The following is a 19,995-nucleotide window of genomic DNA, read 5'->3' as shown; positions in this document are numbered from 1 at the left end:
TATGACTCAGTAGCTTCTTATTTCTAAAGGAAATTTGAAATAGAGATTTATTCCGCAATTTTCATTTTGATAGAACAAATAATGCTGAGATATTCAGAAAAACGTAAACGCCTGAAAACAACATGGCCGAACAACAGGAGTGAGGGAAAGGTTGTAGTGTGAAGTATGTTGCTGTAATAACTGCTAACATGACATCTAAAATTTTCATGTTGTGAATGAAAATTTTCATGTGTTTTCATTTTATTAATCATATCTCCAAGCCCCTCATCCTGTAAAGATGAGGATGAATTTGGATATAATGCCATTGAGTGCCTCACTACTCATCTCAACGACCGAGAAAACAATGGATAACACTCTACAATCAGTCATTTTACACTATTTTTACATGCCACTCTTCCCAACTTCAATCCCTTGAGGTATCTGAATTCCACAATATTTTTTTCCTTAGATTGAAAGTAATATGTCTCCCATGTTAGGTAAAAGTTGCTCCAGACATTCCGGAGTTTCGCTGGAATATACACGTATACATACATCAAAACATTTAGAGCTGTGTGAGCAATGCTTTTGATGTTGCTCCTGTAAATTCAAAATCCAGGAGGCATAGTCGCTCATACCAAAACGTGGCATTAAATGATATTGTGTTTGTAACAGTGTCACGAACTCAAACTATGGATTTCACACTAATCTCAATCACTTGAGACATTTTATTTTTCATCCTTTATCGCCCGCCATAATAATGGGTTTTGAACCAATTGAATTGATTTTGAGTTTAACGTCCCGTCAGCAGTGAGGCTATATGAGACGTAGACCTACTAATTAACGCGAACTACATGAGCTCTCGCTGGGGGCCGAATCTGGGTCTCCCACACCGAAAGCGTGTACGCTATACGCTTAACCACAAAGGAGCTTTACGATGAGAGTTAAATTTGGACTTTAACGCTTTCGGAGTTGTAATTATTAATTTCTGCAACAACGAGAACTATGGATTCGACACTAATATCGATCGCTTTTACTTTATATATATTGGCGGAGAGAAAGGGACCACATCCATATACAAAAGCCTTGCAGATTATTGAACTGAAATCCTTTGGAAAGAAATCCTATTCTGCTTTCTTTCTCGAGTATAAATAAGTCTCTTAGACATGACTTCGTGTTCGTAAATTTCCTGTTTACATAGTTTTGGGGATCGGGAGTTTTGTGTCTGTAACGAAGATTGGAGTTTGTATAATAATTTATGTTTATACCTGAATGGTCTCTTTACCCTTCAGAAAGCGTAAATCACTTGCTGTAATGAGAAAATTCAGAAGTAACTTCCGATGACAAATAGCTCCAAATAAATACACTACATAATTTATTCATTGCAATGATATTATTTTCTTAATTTGTATTTAACATTCACATATATCATAGAATACCAACGTACTGTGATCACCTGTTATATTTTAAACATAATAATCACTTTGTTCTGCAATGATTGTATGTTATATATATACAGCTGACGTATTTTAATGTAATCATTTTATATAATTTTTCATGCATTGCGGAAAAAAGAATTTCATAAAAAAAACATTGACTCAGATCGGAAACGAACCCTCGACCTTACGATTTGAAATCCAACGGCGTACCACTGAGCTAACACAAGCGCTCCACGAACAATACTTCTAGCGATATATAACGGTATTTAAGATAATAATTACATTCATATCCACTGCAAACGCTGTTTTTGTTCTACTTTGACTCTTATTTTAGTACTCAGGAGAGAATAATGTTTTATGTCTTAACTTTCACCATTCTTTTACAAATGGAAAGATTCGTTTACGTATCTAAATATTCCATTAAGTATGGAGAGCAAAATGACAAACAAGCATGTGCTGGCATTAATACAGTTTCGAGATATTGTATCATTAAGTATTTCAATCAATGTTGCTTTTTTATATATAATTGGTAACAAGTCTTATTATATTTAAAAGAAGAAAAACACATCTGCAAGATTTTTCCCGATTGCAAAGGTTGGCTTCGAGGTTCGAACCTGGTTTACTTTTTCCCGAAGATACCCGAAGTTGGACTTAGAAAATTTTTGCCTCGAAACAGCAATAAAGAATGCGCTCAACCTTTTTGAGACAAGGTGTACCTAAGCAACATCGACAGCGTCACTATTCATCTGCGACCACCAAAACTTTGATTTCGATAGTAATATTGTTCATATTTGACTACTTTTACATGTCCCTTCCCCCCTTATTACGAATGACTTCAGTGTCTCGCCTCACTGGAGCAATTTCAACAAACTTAAGTATAGCTATAAACCACCACCTGTAAAATAAATGTGCGGGTGAGATTTTTCGGAGAGAAATTCATTAGCTACTTTTCCAAAGTGGTGGCTTTATTCGCTTCCCATGCAAAAGATTGCCAAAGAGCTCAACTTTATTTGCACCACTGTGCTATGAATATAGATTTTAATGGCATTTACTTTACTGAATGCTCGCTTAGGTGTTGCTCCCGTCACAGGAAAAATGAGATACCGTACTGTTATAAATGAGTAGGGATATAAACAAATACGGAAAACTATTAGCAATGACACCACTTGAAATGAGTTTTCGCAATATCATGGGGCAGTAGTTTATTCGAATGCGAAGGAAATCATTGCGTAAATTGTCCCTTCCCCTCCTTAGAAGTCTAAGCTACAATACGTATATAATAATTTTGAATTAGAAATATATGCATCGAGTTTCATATCCTTAACTTTAAGGTGTCCTGAGTTAAGTAAATGAATAAACTTCCTGCTAACGAAAGAGTAAAGCTTTGGGCTTTAATAGTATCGGGAGTGTAATTATTCATTTCAGCGACCCCAAAAGCTATTGAATAGACACTCATATCTTTCAATTAGGAATTTTTAATTTTCACCCCTCCCATTAAACCTCCATGCCGATAATGCTAAACTTTGATGTGAACGATATAGAGGGTATCATACATAATTCATGTACTCAAAAGCTATGGATTTAACATTAATATCGTTCATTTTCGAGTATTTTTACATGTTCCTGTGTCTCCCATAATAGAACTAGAGGTGATACGGGTTTCGATTCCCGTCAGGAGTCGTGTGGTTCTGGTTCCACGTTAAGTCGTAGATGCACGTCTTGTATAGAGTAGTAGCTGAAAGACACGCTGAACTCTATATCACCTCACCTCGTGAGATATTCTACGTTTGCATAATTTCTAAACCACTTTTCTTTCTTTCAATCTCTTCCTTCCTCTTAGGACACGCATAGGCTCAAACCCAAATATTCTTCACGGTTGGAGGACGCAAGGCTACTGTACCTACCCTTATGGGACTAGGTAGTGAGTTGCGCAGTTTGAGTAGCACGCACGAACAAACCACGCTTACATTTATTATATATAAATAATAAAATCTCACATTAGGACTTACTCTGCACGTCAAACTTTTAACATATGCGACTTTTTAAATTCTGTTCTTCTTCTTCTTCTGCTTTATTATTATTATTATTATTATTATTATTATTATTATTATTATTATTATTATTATTATTATTGCAATAGCTATATGAAGCAATTATATCGGCAAACTTGGTTAATACACACCATTCAGCAACCGGTAGTTGTAGAAATCAGGCTTTTCCAACAGAAGTTGTTAGCTCAATCGGTAGAGCGCTGAGCCATGGATTCAAGGTTTGCGAGTTCGAGTCTAGTCTGAGTCAAACGATTTTTTTCCTGATATAATTCTTGAAATGGAAATGTTTCTCTCTTCACCTTTATCTCATAATTCTGAATAGAGATGTTTGGATGTGAAAGAAAAAGTATACTAGAATATAAGAAAAGAAAGGTAAATTACATGATACCCTTTGCAATTTTTAACTATATTTTCACCTATCTAGGACGTCTCTAAAAAGTTCAGACTTCTAGACCTCCTTTTCGCTCTCTTATGTGTCCTTTAACTAATTTCTACAGTTACTTAGTGAATCACATATACATATATTACAGATGACGTATCTCTTTCTCTTCTCTCTACATCATGTCTGGAGATGAATGTTTTGACAATAGGTTACAAACACGATTTTAAAAATTAATACGATCTGCGATATCAGTGATACATATTGTGGTGTTTAACTTAACATATAAAACAATAAATAGAAAAACTGAGAATACGAATCTTTTCGTGCACTGATGCTTCAATAAAGTGAACTGATGCTTCAAATCTGTGTCTTTACTCCCTTCACCTATGTTAATTCCCTAGTCAAAATAAAAACTCTTCAAAATTAATCACAAATTCTTATACAACCATCCCTTCCTTGGAGTACTGCGCGGTCACATACCCGTCACTGCGATGTAAAGGCACTTATGGCGACGAGGATACATAGTTTCAGATTCGGTCTCCGATGGGAATGCATTGGAGTTGGAACGCATTACGGTACTTCAGATTTCACTTTTAACTCTAGATCCACGTCTCAGCCTCGGTCCAGAAGGTGGATGCTAAATTCCAACAAACAACAGAATTAGAGGTTTGTCAGTAGTCAATGGCGTATTTAAAGGGGGTCTCTGAGCTTAAGACTCCCCCCGAAATGTTATTTACTATTTTAAAGTAAATGAATGAAATATCTTGCAGAATTTTCACATTTTCAGGAATAAATTTAGCGAAAGCCCCCGCCCCCTGAAACAAAATCGAAAATGCGCCACTGTCAATAGTTTTGGTCAAAACGATTTATTTCACTGAATCGATTAATTTGCCCGAACTCACGAAAATGATTCGTTCATTCGATTTACGCATAGTAGCGTCTCATGTTTAGAAGGAAATGAAATCTTTGAGTTTTACGTCCCACGGTTATGCCGGTTAGGCTAAAGGAGACGGTGATTATGAGAAATGAATGAAAATGGTGGAATGAAAAAAGTGGGAGGAAACGGGAGAACCCCGAGAAAACCCACAAGCACGGTCGTCTCATGTTTTGTTTTTGGAAAGAGAACGATACTCTCCACCAAGATAAGTAGTCTTCAAGTAGAGAGATATAGGCCCTAAGTAGAATTTCTTCATATTCATAAGTGGAATAAGTAGACCTATATAAAATATTCGTCCTAAACTCAGGAGCGGGAGCAGTTGCAGTCCCAAATGACTCTCCTGTCTACGTTTATGAATTGTTTAGTCTTATGTGCTTTGCTTTTGCTTGTTTCAACCATACGAATTGATTAAGAATGATATGATCATAGAAAACTAAATACATGGAAGTTCGTCGGGATCGGAATACAGCAAATTATGGATGCATTGAAGTATCAAATAATACTTTAGACAAACGGGCCAAAAGCATATTCACAAAGAAATTAAATATCAACTAAAAGCAGAGAATACATGCTGTTAATCAGTTCAAAATCTTTTGTCGGCGAAATTTGGCAATGGAAAATGGCGGAAACTTCATAACGAGGAACTGCATAATTTATACCGTTTAGCAAACATTGTTAGGGTCATTAAGTCTAGGAGGCTCAGGTGGGTAGGTCATGTAGCTAAAATGGAAGAAAGTAGAAACACTTCAAAGTTCTTAAGTGGGAGTCCAATCGGAAAACGACCAATAGGAAGACCTAGGCGCAGATGGGAGGACAATTTTAAGATGGATCTCGCAGAAATAGGAATAGTATAAAGGAGAAATTGGCTCTAGTTGGCTAAGGACAGAAGTCAATGGAGGACTTTCGTGAACGCGACATTAAACCTCCAGGTTCCATTGGCCATAGAGTTAGTTAATTATGATTTGATGACATTAATCCATTACGCTGCTGCTCTTGGTGTGCGCAAATGTTAACGAATTGGTTGTCGTAAGATCGGTATCTAATTTATACAAAAGTATAGTCTGTTCGTTTTCAGCAGTAATCAATCAGTCTTACCATCTCGCGTTGCTACATCAGCAGAGCACTTGCTTCACACAACGTTGACTTCTAACTACCTACATTAGATATGAATAGAGACGAAAATTTTTCGCAACAATTTTGATATTTTGTACCACTAATTATCACAATTTTCGCATTTATGTCGCATTTATTTTTTAAAAGTAGCACAGGAACGTGTAGACAGTATATTTCTTGTAGTAAGGTGTATATCCCATACAAAAATGAGGATATACCTTGATTATAGTTGCACATTCTAACTAATGTATTCACTGAAATATTGAAATTAATGCAAAAATTTAAACTCTTCCTCTAACGTTATCCTTAGGTAAAGGATAACATGCATCAAGATATTACCAATTCTTCTTTGAAGTTTGTTCTCCTGCCAGAAACAATCATATTTCTCTTCCAAATTAAATAACATTATTATTTAATTTTAATAACTGAATGTTAGAACTATTTTGTTTATTGAAACCTAAATGCAACTATTATTTAAAAAGTAGTTCCCAGGATTCCAATACAACATGATACGTAATCAAATGTAGTACGTTCCTTAAGGTTCGTTCCTTTAGTCGCTGCCTTAACTTAGAATTTCTGGGAATGTTATTCTGACAACACTGTAATTTCTATGGATGGTAACACTGAAAATTCTTCAGATTCATATTTTCTGTTGTAGAATAACATTACCTATGATTGGGGTAAGTTGCATTTCATTATTTCCTTTCACTTATGAAAAACAAGCAAAAGAAAAATGATAAATTTTGTATTATTTTTAGTATGTCAAGCTCCTAAAAATGATATATGCCCAAAATGACCAAAAAAGTGGATTCGATTCCGTTGTATTCTGAACATCCCATTTATTGGCTTTCCAGTATCTGTAGTGTTGATATATACACATAAAATGCATCAAAACTAATTAGGGAAAAATAAATTAATCTGTATTACTGAAGCTTGCTAATGAACAAGTCCTTGTGTAATTGTTCCATTCATCAAGGCTTATTGGAAGTATTTATGCTTCTCTGTTTCTCTGGTGTGGATTATATGTAGTTATTTTTTTGGCTTCCCTGTGTTATAGGGTGGCTTAATTCATGTTTGGCTGTTAATATATTTATGCCTCATGTTGTGTTATTAATATTGATTACCATGTTTGTGTTGTTATTATCCTGTATGTAACATAAAATTTCTATATTAACCTCTTGACCTATTTGTTGTTTATTGTGTAAAAGTAATGCATTTTTTTGCAATATTCAATTTGCTTTTAAGGCTGTTGTTTCTATATAGTGTATATTCATGTTTGTTGGACGTTTTATTAATACTTGCGTGTGTTACTCTTTGCGGTCTGTCATGTTTTGGTAGATTAATTTCACTTTCTTAATTTTCAGTTATAATTGTTTGCAATCACCATAAATACCATACTTTCCTGCCATTCTATCGGGTTTGGTTATATTTAGAGATTACAAACAAACAAATTTTCGTGTACAGGCAAAACAAGTAATTAGGGAAACAATGTACTCTTTTTTCTGTCCAAAGCACTCAAGGGAAATTGTGCATCATGTAAACAGAGATCAGTAGAATGTTTTTGTGCTGTTAACAGTGTCGTGCCAGGGAGGGGACAAGCGGGGCAACGGTCCCGGGCGCCAAAATAAAGGGGCGCAAAATTCGGTAGAAAAAAGGCAAGAAAAAAGAGAGAAATTGGAATATTTTAGATCAGGAGCAGTATTTTTCAGTCTAAATTAATTTGACTAGGGTCAGATTTATACTTGTACACATATATAAAATGGAAGGACAAAAGTAATAAAATGTGCTCAAAATCAAGGAAAAGCAGAGTTTATTTCTGAAAGTTTTCTTACGCTTCGCGCTAACCATGGTGGCGCTTCGCGGCTTGTGTGTCGACCTCACTCAAATGTACGGGAGCACCGTCGTATACTCTCGCCTCGGGTGCTGATTTTCCATGGCACGGCACTAGCTGTTAATGACTACGCAGAAGTATCATGATATGATTGATGTCCAAGACAGCTTAACAAAGATAATTCAAAGTTTACTTGAAAGTGAATTTTAAAAAAATCGAAAGAAATGAAATGAAATGAAATTTTGAGTTTTACGTTCCACGGTTATGCCGGTTAGGCTAAAGGAGGCGGTGATAATGAGTAATGAATGAAATGGTGGAATGAAGAAAGTGGGAGGAAACGGGAGAACCCCGAGAAAACCCACGCACACGGTGTTTGTCCACCACAAAGTTCACTTGGCGGGAGCAGGGTTTGAAAAAATCGAAAGAAAAGAAAACGCAGGCTGAGTTCTAGGGGGCCGAACCTCAGAAATCCCTAGTTTTCTGTAAATTTAGTCTATTTTTTGGGGTGATTTTTAGTAAAATGTATTCTTATATTAAATTTGGACTCCTCCCGTAATGAACTCCTGCGTACGTGCGTAAATAAAACTATTTATAACTATTTTCGTAATTATTATGGTACAGAATTAATTTCGATCTGTCAAAAAGCAAGCTTAGTTTAGGTGCAGATTAAATTTACGCTTGCATAAAGAAAGTGACTATAAATAGTGATCAAGTAGGTTAACCTAAATTAAGTCTTCTTAATTTCGACTAATTGAAGCTAAGTTAACAAAAGCTGGGCTTATCTAATCAAAGCTTACTATTGAAACTCACCTGAAGTAACCTAGCCTAAGTGAAGCTACAATACAAAAGCTAAGCTAATGTATAGTTTTCTAAACTCACCTAACCGATACTATAGTGTGGCCGCCATATCTCTGACTCTCAAAGTTGAGCTTGCCGACTAAAGCAGTTTAATCTAAGACGTTTCCAATTGCAAAACGTCTTATTTTCAGTACACTATGTGAAATGCACCTTACAGAAGGTGTGTCAAAGTGTCGGACTACGCTTGCCTCCTTATTTAGTTTTAGTACACAGATAGAATGACAGTACTGTAATCTCTAGGCTAATCTGAGCTCTAATATAAATATTACTTACGTAACTGCGAGGTAAAGAGTAGATTTATTCTAATGGGAAGAAAATCGTCCAAATATGTAGACCAACTCATTTTATGCTCCCCGAAAATAAATCTAAGCTTAGAAATGTTACATAGTTTATCAAATGATATTTGTCCCGATTCACATTTATATAGTGATTTTTCTGTGGCGGACGTTAAATAAATCTGTACGATTATTTCCTTTTTAATATACTGAACCTTTGTCAGTAATTTCGTTTATGCAAAAATTACATTTTACAGAATGTCACTGTACTAATTTTGTTTCTCGTCTGTTCAGTAGTATCGCCGCAATATGTCTCTACTCGTTCAATGCTCTCAATATTTGATGAAGCGTTGTGTCTGTGCCTGATTCTACCTCATTCACGATGTTAAACTGTTAAATCAGACATTAAAAAAAAAGAATTAGAAGCTTTATTTCTTTCATCGCGTTGTTGCTTATTTCCGACTGTAAAGCATGAAGAGGCCTAATCACTGCGAAATTAAAATATAGCTAATTTTACAGTAATTATGTGATATCTTCAAATAGATAAAAGATAATCGAAATGTGGAACAAGAGCGTGCTAGATAATATTATTTTGCACGAGGTACCGTTATCATGAGTCACCTAGTAGCTTTCCGTTTGCAGCCATTTATATAAACGCGAAAATAAATGCCTATTTTCTAAATGGCTGGAAATCGAAAGCAGGTAAGTGAGTCGAGATAATGGTAATCTCGTGTAAAATAATATTGTCTAGGGAGCTCTTGTTCCACTTTTCTGTTATCCTTTATCTATTTGAAGATATCACATAATTACTGTAAAATTAGTTGTATTTTAATTGCACCGTGATGGGACCTCTTATTGAATTGATCTAAGCGGTTAACGGTTCTGTAAGATATAGACCCGTTTACTGTACGTTCTATATCTTTGTTTGTAAAGATTAATCGAATGCAATGTTTAATTGTTGCAGTACCGCAAAGGGTTTGATTGTATATTTATTAATGTGTTTTGTCGCTTTCTTTAACCTTAATAATATTCCCTTTTCTTCTGTGCATGCAATCAGATGAGCTCCAAATCACAAAGAAGAAAGGTGAGCAAACCAAACTTCTTTTGTTTTCATTTAAAAAAAAAAGTTTTATCCAAGACTTGTTTAGACCCAAACTGATGTGAGGTAGCTTTTCCCGTGTTAAAGTAAATACCTAAAATAAGCGCAAAATGAACACAGCTACAATATTTTGTGCTTATTTTCATTGTAAAAGAATAACCAATAAGGCGGGAAAGTCACCTTGCTTTAGTTCTTAAACCAGTCGTCTTTAAATGCTGCTAATTTGAGTGTTTTTGTATTATTAATATTTTAATGTACATGTGGCTTTCTTTGAAAACCTATTTGTATGTTTGTGTTGTTTTCGAAAGTAATTCGAACTCTAAGAGGCCTAATCATTGGGAAATTAAAATACGTTAATTTTACAAGCGCGCCAGACAATATTATTTTGCATGAGGTACCGTTTTCAAGAGTCACCTAGTAGCTTTCCTGTTACAGCCATTTATAAACGCTAAAATAAATGCCGAATCTCTAAATGACTGAAAATTGAAAGCAGATGAGTGAGTCCTGATAACGGTATCTCATGTAAAATAATATTGTCTAGGGAGCTCTTGTTCCACTTTTCGATTTATCATTTATCTATTTGAAGATATCACATAATTACTTTAAAATTAGCTGTATTTTAATTTCTCTGTGATGGGACCTCTTAAGACAATTTTATGATTGATTAAATTTATTCAAATCTTTCTGTTGTAAGACCGTGATATCCGTGTTCGAGTTAACGGGAAAATGGAAGGAAAATCCCCAACTCATAAAAATTTATCCCTGGTTATTTCTGTCTGAAAAGTATTCGTTCGTTACCTTATCGTGACGGGGACAAATATCCTGTCTGCTGAAATCCTTATTAAACACCAGTAATGCGTCAATTAATCAATCTGAAGAATATTATCATGATTGTTTTGCTAATTTTTTTTAAATTACAAAGTATGTTTCGTTATTGTGAAAGTGAAATTTTCTGAATACAGTGTTATCAATGCCTTTAATAGCTCTAAATACCTTGAGTAAATGTCTGTTCTGATTCTCCGTTTTTTTACGCTTGTCCTAGCAGCAGCGTTCCTACCAATATTTCATAGGGTCTAACAGCCGTGTAAAATTACGTATTATTTTTGTTGTATTATTTTCCAGGTTAAACTATGAGGTATACAGCTAATTTTAACAAAATGAATGTGAGTTGTGAAGAGTCACAAACAGGTAAAATTACAGGAACTGTTTTTTGGACTATGGGGAAAGGAAAGGATAGCGCGTTGAAGATTTAAATGAAAAGTCCGCTCTATAAACATACACACTAATGCATACAACAGATACAAACAAATGCATCCCAGAGATAAACAACAACGGTCATCCCCGTTGTCCGCAAGTTCGAATCGAAGACACGGTGAAATAGGCAGTGGTCGAACTGGAAATGAATTAGTACCGGTGTTCGCATTCATAGCCATATCCTTATTTACAATAGTTCAGACATGTCCTCATACAGTATCTTGCAACAACCTTAATTTGAATTATTTTTCGATGTCATACAATGACTAATATTTGTAACATGCTCTTTGTAACTTATAGTCTTTCAATCGTGTCCTGAAATCTTGCAACCTTCAGATCATTTCCTACGTCATATGATGAAATTTTGCTTAGCAACATCATTTGGGTGACAATATTCCATTGTTAGAGTTTACACACTAACAAAATTAACTTTATTCTCTTTCATCTCAAGAACTACGACTGGCATAATTCAAGGAAAGATCATGTCAATATTATTATAATACCTTGTGGTAAGAAGAGCAAGTAGCCAACTATTTATAATGGTCGCAACATTTGACTAATCGACATTCCACACATGGATCTTATATCGTACTGTTCCCCAGCTAGCCACTAGACTAGCTGGGAGGGCTAAAAATTTAGCTTTAGTAGTAGATGTGGTTCGAGGAGAGAAAGAATATTCCTCTACTCGTCAAGAAACGATCAAATATTCTAAAATTAATCCTTCATAATAAAAATCATCATTTAAGCTGAATACTAGTACGAGTATTCATTTGAGAAATCCCAAAATCATTTCAACATTCCGGTAAAAGTAACAATTTTCATGTAATTTTTAGTTTAATATTCCTGAAACTATCGTTTCTAAAGATCAGCAAGTCTGTATTAAAAATCTGAAAGCTGTTTGATAGAAAATTTTCTGTTTTTTCGTCGAATTGGTCCGGTTCGTTTTCTTTCTAAACACAGCTTTAAAGAAAATAGTCAGAAAACCAAATCATGGTATGTATTTGTGCGCTATTTTTTTAAAATATGGCTAGCACTAGTTCGATCAGTAAGAACTTTTAATAATTGATGAAGACGATTAGAACAATTGTATGGTACGATTCAAGAGATAAAACCAATGTACTCATCCATATGATACCTCGCAATACCAGCCGCCTCATCTTATTGCATCATGGGGCATTACTTTCAAAATTCCTTCTTATACTAATTCAAATTTCCCACCAAAACTCAGTTTCCTCCAAAATATAAAACGTTACTTACGTATAGTATTGGCAATCTTTTATTCATAGAAAGGGATAAGCAGGGCTGCCCAAATTAATAAGAGTTATATTTGTATTCTAGTTCTAGAGAACATTTACGAATTTTTTTGACAATCCCCAAATTTCAGGAACGGGCCTATACACCCCTTCCAAATTTTGAGAAGGCAGCATCAATGTACGTATGTTCTTTAAAAGAGAATAGCCCCCCTCTACTCAACCATAGAACGTAATAAAAACTTATCAAAGAAGATAAATGGGGCCAATAACTAGAGCACATAGCAAATATGGATATTTTTTTCAATTGTTTGCTCATAGAAGAGGGTAAGCAAAACCATTCAAAATTATGATGTGTTGACTGCCCGAATGTAGGTGTTGACCGGAAGGTCCTGGTCAAGGTGAACCCATGGTAGTTCGCCATTGCTTCCATGGGATGATAATGACGTACTAAGGACGGGGCCTACAGTTTAGGAACCCAAACCACTTGTGTCTCCAACGGCAATCGAACCCGGGACCTCTTGATTACAAGTCAACGAGCTTAACCACTCATCCATTGGGACACGTATTCTCTCAATACTGGCATGCAGTTTATTCGTGTAGGTTTTGATTTACTGTCCGGAGAAAATGCATCCTATTAATTCCTAATCAACCATTATGTCATTTTTATATTTCATAATTTCATTTGAATTATTATTGAATTTCTTAAATATTTACTCTTATCTGTAATAGTAAAATATGGAATCCAAAAAAACTAGACAGTGTTTCTGTCATTGTTTAGTTTTAACTTATCACATAATTAAAGATTACAGTGAGTTTGGTAAAAAGCATTTTATAAAACATAAAATAGAAGCGGTAAGCAGGACCATTCAAATCAGCCCGTATTTAGGTAAGTGCTATTCTGTGCTCGAGCACAGGGCGGCATAATTTAGAGGACTGCAATTTTATATATATATATATATATATATATATATATATTCACAATAAAGTAATATTTAAAACTAGCAACCCGCAGAGTTCCGCGCAAGCACGAGAAAATATGTTAACGTGTTTAATTCGCTCTAATTACAGTAGTTACTAATTAGCTAGCTTATCTGATTATTTTTAAGTCATCCTCTCCCACCCCCACCCCAAGGGATGAGGATGAACTTGAACATGACGAAAACTGATACCGTTAAACTCGGCGACCTTGAAAACAGTGAATTTAATACTGATATCTGTAGTTTTCCATTACTTTCAAAATCTTGCCCCCTCCCTGGCGAGTGAAGTATGTAATGACCTTGAAGTTGAATTGGGTTAAAACTGTCACCATTCATCTCAGCGACCCTAAAAACTATGAATTCAACTCTAATATTGGTCGTTTTCCATTATTTTAAAAACGTCCCCATGTTTTATTATGGGGATTTTTCACTTCCCATATCTAAGCTCAGGTGTGACCTAGGGATCTGGTACAGGTAATGTGGAAGGTTTCTCTGAGAGGTTAAAACATTAACATTTCATCCTTCTGTCTTATGGTTCTCAAGTTGAAGAGCGCTACGGACAGACAGACAGTTTATTCTATTATTAATATAGATGCTATTAAGCCATTACTGACGGTGAATAATGTAAACAATTATTTTTCTTATCAGTTATCACCAATAATTCTTAGTGTCTCCCAATGACGTCCACCAATGAATGTTAGCCAGTCCTATCTTCAAAATCACGCCCCTATTACGTCTCTAGTATGTTACTCTCTCTCTGTGTGTGTGGACTGGGGTGTAGCTCCGCTTCCACTCCCTGTGGGTTGGTATTGGTAAACTAACATGAGGAAACGCATTCAGGAGAAAAACAATTTCTGTGCAAATACTTTGGAAAGTTTTCTTTTTATTCAAGTAACCAAAAACATATGAGAAAATGCATACAGGAGGAAACAGTTTCTTTGCAACAACTTTGGGAAGAGTTTTTTGGGGGGGTGGGGAGGGGATAATCTAACAACATGAGAAAACGCATACAGGAGAAAAGTTTTTTTTTTTTTTTTTTTTTGCAAATACTTCTCTTATTCGTTCAAATAGCTTAAAAACACATGAAAGAATACACACTCATTATGTAAACTAATATAATTTTTCCATATGAAGTTTTATAAAATGCTTTTTACTAAACTCACAATAATCTTTAATTATGTGATAAGTTCAAAATAAACAATGTCTAGTTATTTTTTTAAATTCCATATTTTACTATTACAATGATAAGAGTAAATATTTAAGAAATTCAATTATAATTCAAGTGAAATTATGAAATATAAAAATGGCATAATGATTGATTAGGAATTAATAGAATGCATTTTCTCCGGACAGTAAATTAAAATCTACATGAATAAACTGCATGCCAGTATTGAGAGAATTCGTGTCCCCAATGGATGAGTAGTTAAACTCATTGCCTTGTAATCAATAGGTCCCGGGTTCGACTGCCGTTGGAGTCACAGATGGTTTGGATCCCAAGTTAAGCTGTAGATCCCTTCCTTAGTACGTCATCATCATCCCATGGAAGGCAATGGCGAACTACCATGGGTTCACATTGTCCAGGACCTTCGGGTCAAACACTTACATTCGGGCAGTCAACACCACATCATCATCATTAAGAGAATTAGGCCATTTAAAATAACGTTGTAAGTTTTGTAACTTGTAATGCCTAAAGTGAAACTCAACAAGAGCTGGTATGATTGCAAAATCACGGCTTGTTTCCTTTTTTGAGACGTTAGTGGGGGGGGGGGGGGGTTAGAGCACAGGTGCACACAGTATATAAATACGGACCTGATTCAAATTTACAATTATGAATTCGACTCCTAGAGAGCATTTACCAAATTTTATATTTAGACATTTCCCAAATTTTCGGCTGGGCCAACAAACCCCTCCCAAAATTCACGAGGGAAACATCAATGTATCCACGTTTTATGCAAGAGAATGGACTCCCTGTATTTGTGCATACAACCATGTAAGTAATAAATCTTCATCAAAGGGGATGAAATAGGTCATAAACCTCCAAAATTTGAAATTTGGCAATGTTTTATTCACTAACAAGTGTGATCAGACACTAATTTTTACAGAACACTACTTTTTAAAAATAAATGAAATACAGAAATGTCCTTTTTGAAAAGATAGAGTATCTGTCAATTTATCATCTATAGATCTGTGGTATGTTCTGCTTTTTGTTTATTAGGATCTGAGTTAATTCAACACAAAAATATTGGGTAACGAAAAGAAAAGTTTTTAACATTTTTGATGCCCCATTTGATGAAATGCTCACAGAGAAGAAACAAAGTGACTCACGCGCCAGCAAAGCAATAGACGCAGGGGTAAAAGTGAATGACGTCACGCCGTCCCCGTGCCTATTTTTGCCCATAGTAGTTCTATTGGAAGTGGAGGGACGCCATAGATGGTTTTTGGAAGTGGTGTAACTACGTCCTCCCGCGTTCCTCCTCACTTTCACCCCCTGGAAAGAGGTGTTCAAATTCAGGAAGTGTACCCCACACATTGTCGGCAGCAGGATAAAAGTGGATCTGTAAAGGTAGGGGGACGGTAGGTAGCGGCATGACGTCACGCCGTCCCTCTGGCTATCTCTGCCCATTGTAAATTTTTAGGAACTGGGGGACGCCGTAGATATTTTTGGACGTGGGGTACGGCGTCCCACCGAGTTCCTCCGCACTTGTACTCCTGGTCGGCAGCCCATAAGAAACAAGTGATAGCGTGTTTGTCGCTGCTTCTCGCAGCGTAACAAACCAATACTCGGTCAGGTGTTCACGAGTGACGAAAACTGGGTTTAGTATGGCACTCCCAAGCGTACCTGACATTAGTTGTAACCACATGATCCTGTGCCTTACTCTTACACTCACCTCTGCACTCAGGTAAGATCATGATCTGTCTTGATCTGTCTTGTGGATAATTATCAAATGATGCATTACAAACTACCACTAGATCATATCATCACTGTAAACCTGTACTCGCAGAAGTTGTAATGTGTGCTACATATATTGAGGAGAAGGAACCAGTATTGCTTAATCGCAAACGTGCACAACAATGCGTGAGCTTACGTATCAAGAACGGCCAGAAATAGCACTCAATGACTTGGCTGGGAGACACTGTAATGTCTACCATACTCGCTGGACTTAATGTTACAGATTATCACCTGTTTCATTCCCTGGACAACTACCTCCGTGGGAAATCCTTCGACAATGAGGCAAACCTGCGGCACGCATTCACGGATTTCTTTGCGTATATTCCATTTTAGACTTCCGTCCAACCAAGCACCGAGCTTGCCTCCCTTTAGTTGCTGTCCTGGCTACCACACCAAATTTTTAGTTTCGGAGATTTCCAAAATTTAAAGGGGTGATCCTATGTACTCCTTCCAAAATTTGAGGGGTCAAGATACCTGTGCTAAAATTAAGAGAACATTGACTCTTATGATGTCATACCATCCACGTGATCAGGCCACATAAGTCTCTCAGCCAATCAGAGCCAATTAAGATGAAAACCTATCCATACGACTGTTGCTTAATTTTTTGAACACTCTGTACTATACAAATTCTGGATAAACTCTACATGTTCTGACAATACATCACGGAGCTAAGTGCCGTCTGGCTTATAATATATATTATAGATTTCCGTAAATTATAGGTTTTATTTAGGATATGACAGCTGTAAGAAAGATCAATAAATGATCTATAAAACGAGAGCACTAGATGTTTTAAGCCATTAACTACAGCATTTCTCGTTTCAGAGCACCTAAACACAATTTAACAGGTTTGTAGTTTAAACACGCATTAAAAACAAAGAGCCATGAAAATACATATGAAGTACGTATTCCTTCTAACAGTAATCTATTTAATGCATTAATGTGGAACTGTTTTCAGGGTGCATTGATTTTAGCTCTCAATTCTATTCGCAGATGTCGCCTCCGGTTGTTATGAGCACAGCTTCCGAAACTCGCTGAAGCAGCCTTCTCTATGCTTTTGTTGATTGCTAATGGTGGCACCGATGTCACAAATGATTAATTGGAACGTTTCGTCGTTTCATCACGTGATCAAACATAACTCATGAATTTCATATCGTGAAACAACATGGAAATTTGAATTTATTTCCAAAATTCAGTGTACATAATATGATTCAAAATATTGTACCACAAGTAAGGGTTAAACTTAATATTTTTTCCAAGTTTTCAGTGTTCAGTAATGAACAAAATCACAGGTCAAGCGCAGCATGTGAACTGTATAATTCATCTGAAACAACATTTGATCAAGATTTTGAGAATATTAGAGATGCTTGATATGCCCTTTGCTGGAAATATGACAAGACATTGATCCTGTAATAATCTAGTATCTCTTACACACTTTGTACCCTTCTGGTCAATGGTTCCGACTGTAGCATAATCCTTTGTTGAACTTTTATGTGTAACACACTTACACGAGACGCTTGGAGACCTACCTGCTGATTTAGTGGGTAGCTGCGCACCTTTGGTTTATGGGTTCCGCGTTCTATTTTCAGTGTGTAGAACTTTGATATTTGAGTGCATTACAGTGGTTCGGATTCCACGTTAAACTGTAGGTCCACGTCTCATATAGGCTTGCTGATGAAAAGGGATGCTAAATTTCAATAATAACTTTACTAATGAATTTCTTTAACCGCTTAACTACCGCTACGGTTTCAGCCATTGGAAACAGCCCGTACATAGCTGTTTCCAATGGTTGAAGAGGAAATATTCGTGTATGGTAATGGCTACGAAAACGTACGAATGATTCTGGTCGGAAAGGACCGAATTCTACGTGTTGCTATGACATCATTAGAGCACGTGACCTTTGCAAGCAATGAGCAAAGCACGATCGTTATGCCATCTGTTGCTGAGATTGCGAATCCTTGTTATTTGTGAGAGTTGTATTTCTGTTCCAAATATGGAGGAAGAGGAGGTTTATAGTTCTTCAGATAATGCTCCAATAAGTCCAACACTAACCACTACACTACAGGAGACTCGATTGTTAATTGCAATAATTTTGAAACATTTATGGTATTAGCAACCAATATAGTTGATTATTTGTTTGCACTATTTGTTGCCTAATGCTCTCCGCTTAGCAGGTTCTGTACCCTATCTACATGGCTGGGATTCAAGGGGTTAATACTGATCGTTCGGCTATAACAACAAGGCTGTACCAGTCATACGAAGATACGTCAAAGCTATAGGAAGCGTTATAATGAAAAAAAGATAGTTATCGCTCTAATAATAGTAAGTCCACACGGATATAACTGTAATCTCATTTCACACTTGTGTACGCCATAAAGATGATCTGTCTTACCAAACAATTACTCCAGTAGTGTAACTCGAAGCGGAGAAATCGCATTGGGTCATGATAGACAAGGACCTTGGTGGTATATTTTAACAAAGAACACTTTCTATTCATTTGTTCACAATTGCAACTTCGCTGGTTCTAATGCAACTATGTTGCACCGTGCTTTTGTTTTCCTCGTATAATTTAGATGTGTCTCTTTCTGTTCCCTGTTGTTAGCACGGAAAGTGTAGAGGAAGTTATGCTTGCTCTGCATATTATATATATATATATATATATATATATATATATATATATATATATATATATATATATAATATGCACATTATATGTATACACATATTATATATATACATTAAATAAATTCAACCATGCAAAGCAGAGTATACATATTGTAAAACTTTGTATCACATAGGTTATAGGTAGAGCATTTAATAAAAAGAGTGTCCGGAATCGATCTCCCACTACCAAATTTTATTATAAAATTTCCACTATGAAAGTACTTCCACAAAATACTGTACAAATTAATCTCTCTAATATCAAAGGTTAGTTATAGGTGGTCTTTGACCGTAAGGTCGCAGACAGGATCTCCAACAGAGCCCCGAAGCAGGCTAAGAGGAGTGGAATTAGGTGCCCAAAGCTCTGAAGCAAGCAGTGGGTAGGTTAGATGGCCAACAGAGCCTCGAAACAGGCTAAGCGGCTGAGGTTAGGATTCCCAGTCAGAGCCCCGAAGCAGGCTAAGCCAGGAGAAAGGATACGCGTAGTCCCGTAGCAGACTAGAGGCCCTGGGGTTAGATTACTCCTAAAGTCCTGAAGCAGACTAGAGGAGGGTCACCAGAAAACTGGTCCCGAGTTGTCTTCGTCCATCCAATTTATAGGGTCCTTTGGGTGGCGGTGGCGCTGCTGCTCCCATGTCGTCTTCTGCTCCATGGGAGGGGCGAGAAGCCGTCGTCTGCATGTGACTGTAGATCCATCTGGTGGGAGATCCTCTTGCCGAACCACGTGGTGGTGTTTGTAAACACTGATGCGTGGAATTGTTTGTTTACAACATCACATAGGATATTACAATATGCATAGATTTGATTTCATTTCAGTTTGAGCTTAGCCCGAGCAGCAACCTATTTGAGACGTGAACTTACAGATCCGAACCACATGATCTCCGGAAATCGAACCCGGGTCTTCAACGCTAAAGGTTCGTACCTAACCGTTTAACTACGAGG

At 36.3% G+C, this 19,995-nt stretch overlaps 1 protein-coding gene across 25 annotated transcripts in view; it reads left to right on the top strand.

Annotated features, from left to right (window-relative positions):
- Positions 1–19,995, top strand: part of LOC145668871 (coiled-coil domain-containing protein AGAP005037-like) — a 1,021,830-nt gene that overhangs the window by 662,407 nt on the left and 339,428 nt on the right. For 18 of the 25 annotated variants that reach the window (XM_081737111.1, XM_081737106.1, XM_081737123.1 and 15 more), the window contains one exon: positions 9,920–9,946. The exons of the other annotated variants lie outside the window; for them this stretch is intronic. In XM_081737111.1, coding sequence (XP_081593237.1) covers positions 9,920–9,946 — 27 coding nt within the window. The remainder of the gene's footprint in view (positions 1–9,919; positions 9,947–19,995) is intronic. 25 annotated transcript variants of the gene reach the window in all.

Source organism: Thermobia domestica, chromosome 13, assembly GCF_964235325.1.
Source record: "Thermobia domestica chromosome 13, izTheDome1.hap1.1, whole genome shotgun sequence".
Taxonomy (NCBI): Eukaryota; Metazoa; Arthropoda; class Insecta; order Zygentoma; family Lepismatidae; genus Thermobia; species Thermobia domestica.
Note: the sequence above shows the minus strand (reverse complement) of the source record. Positions and strands in the feature narration are given on the sequence as shown.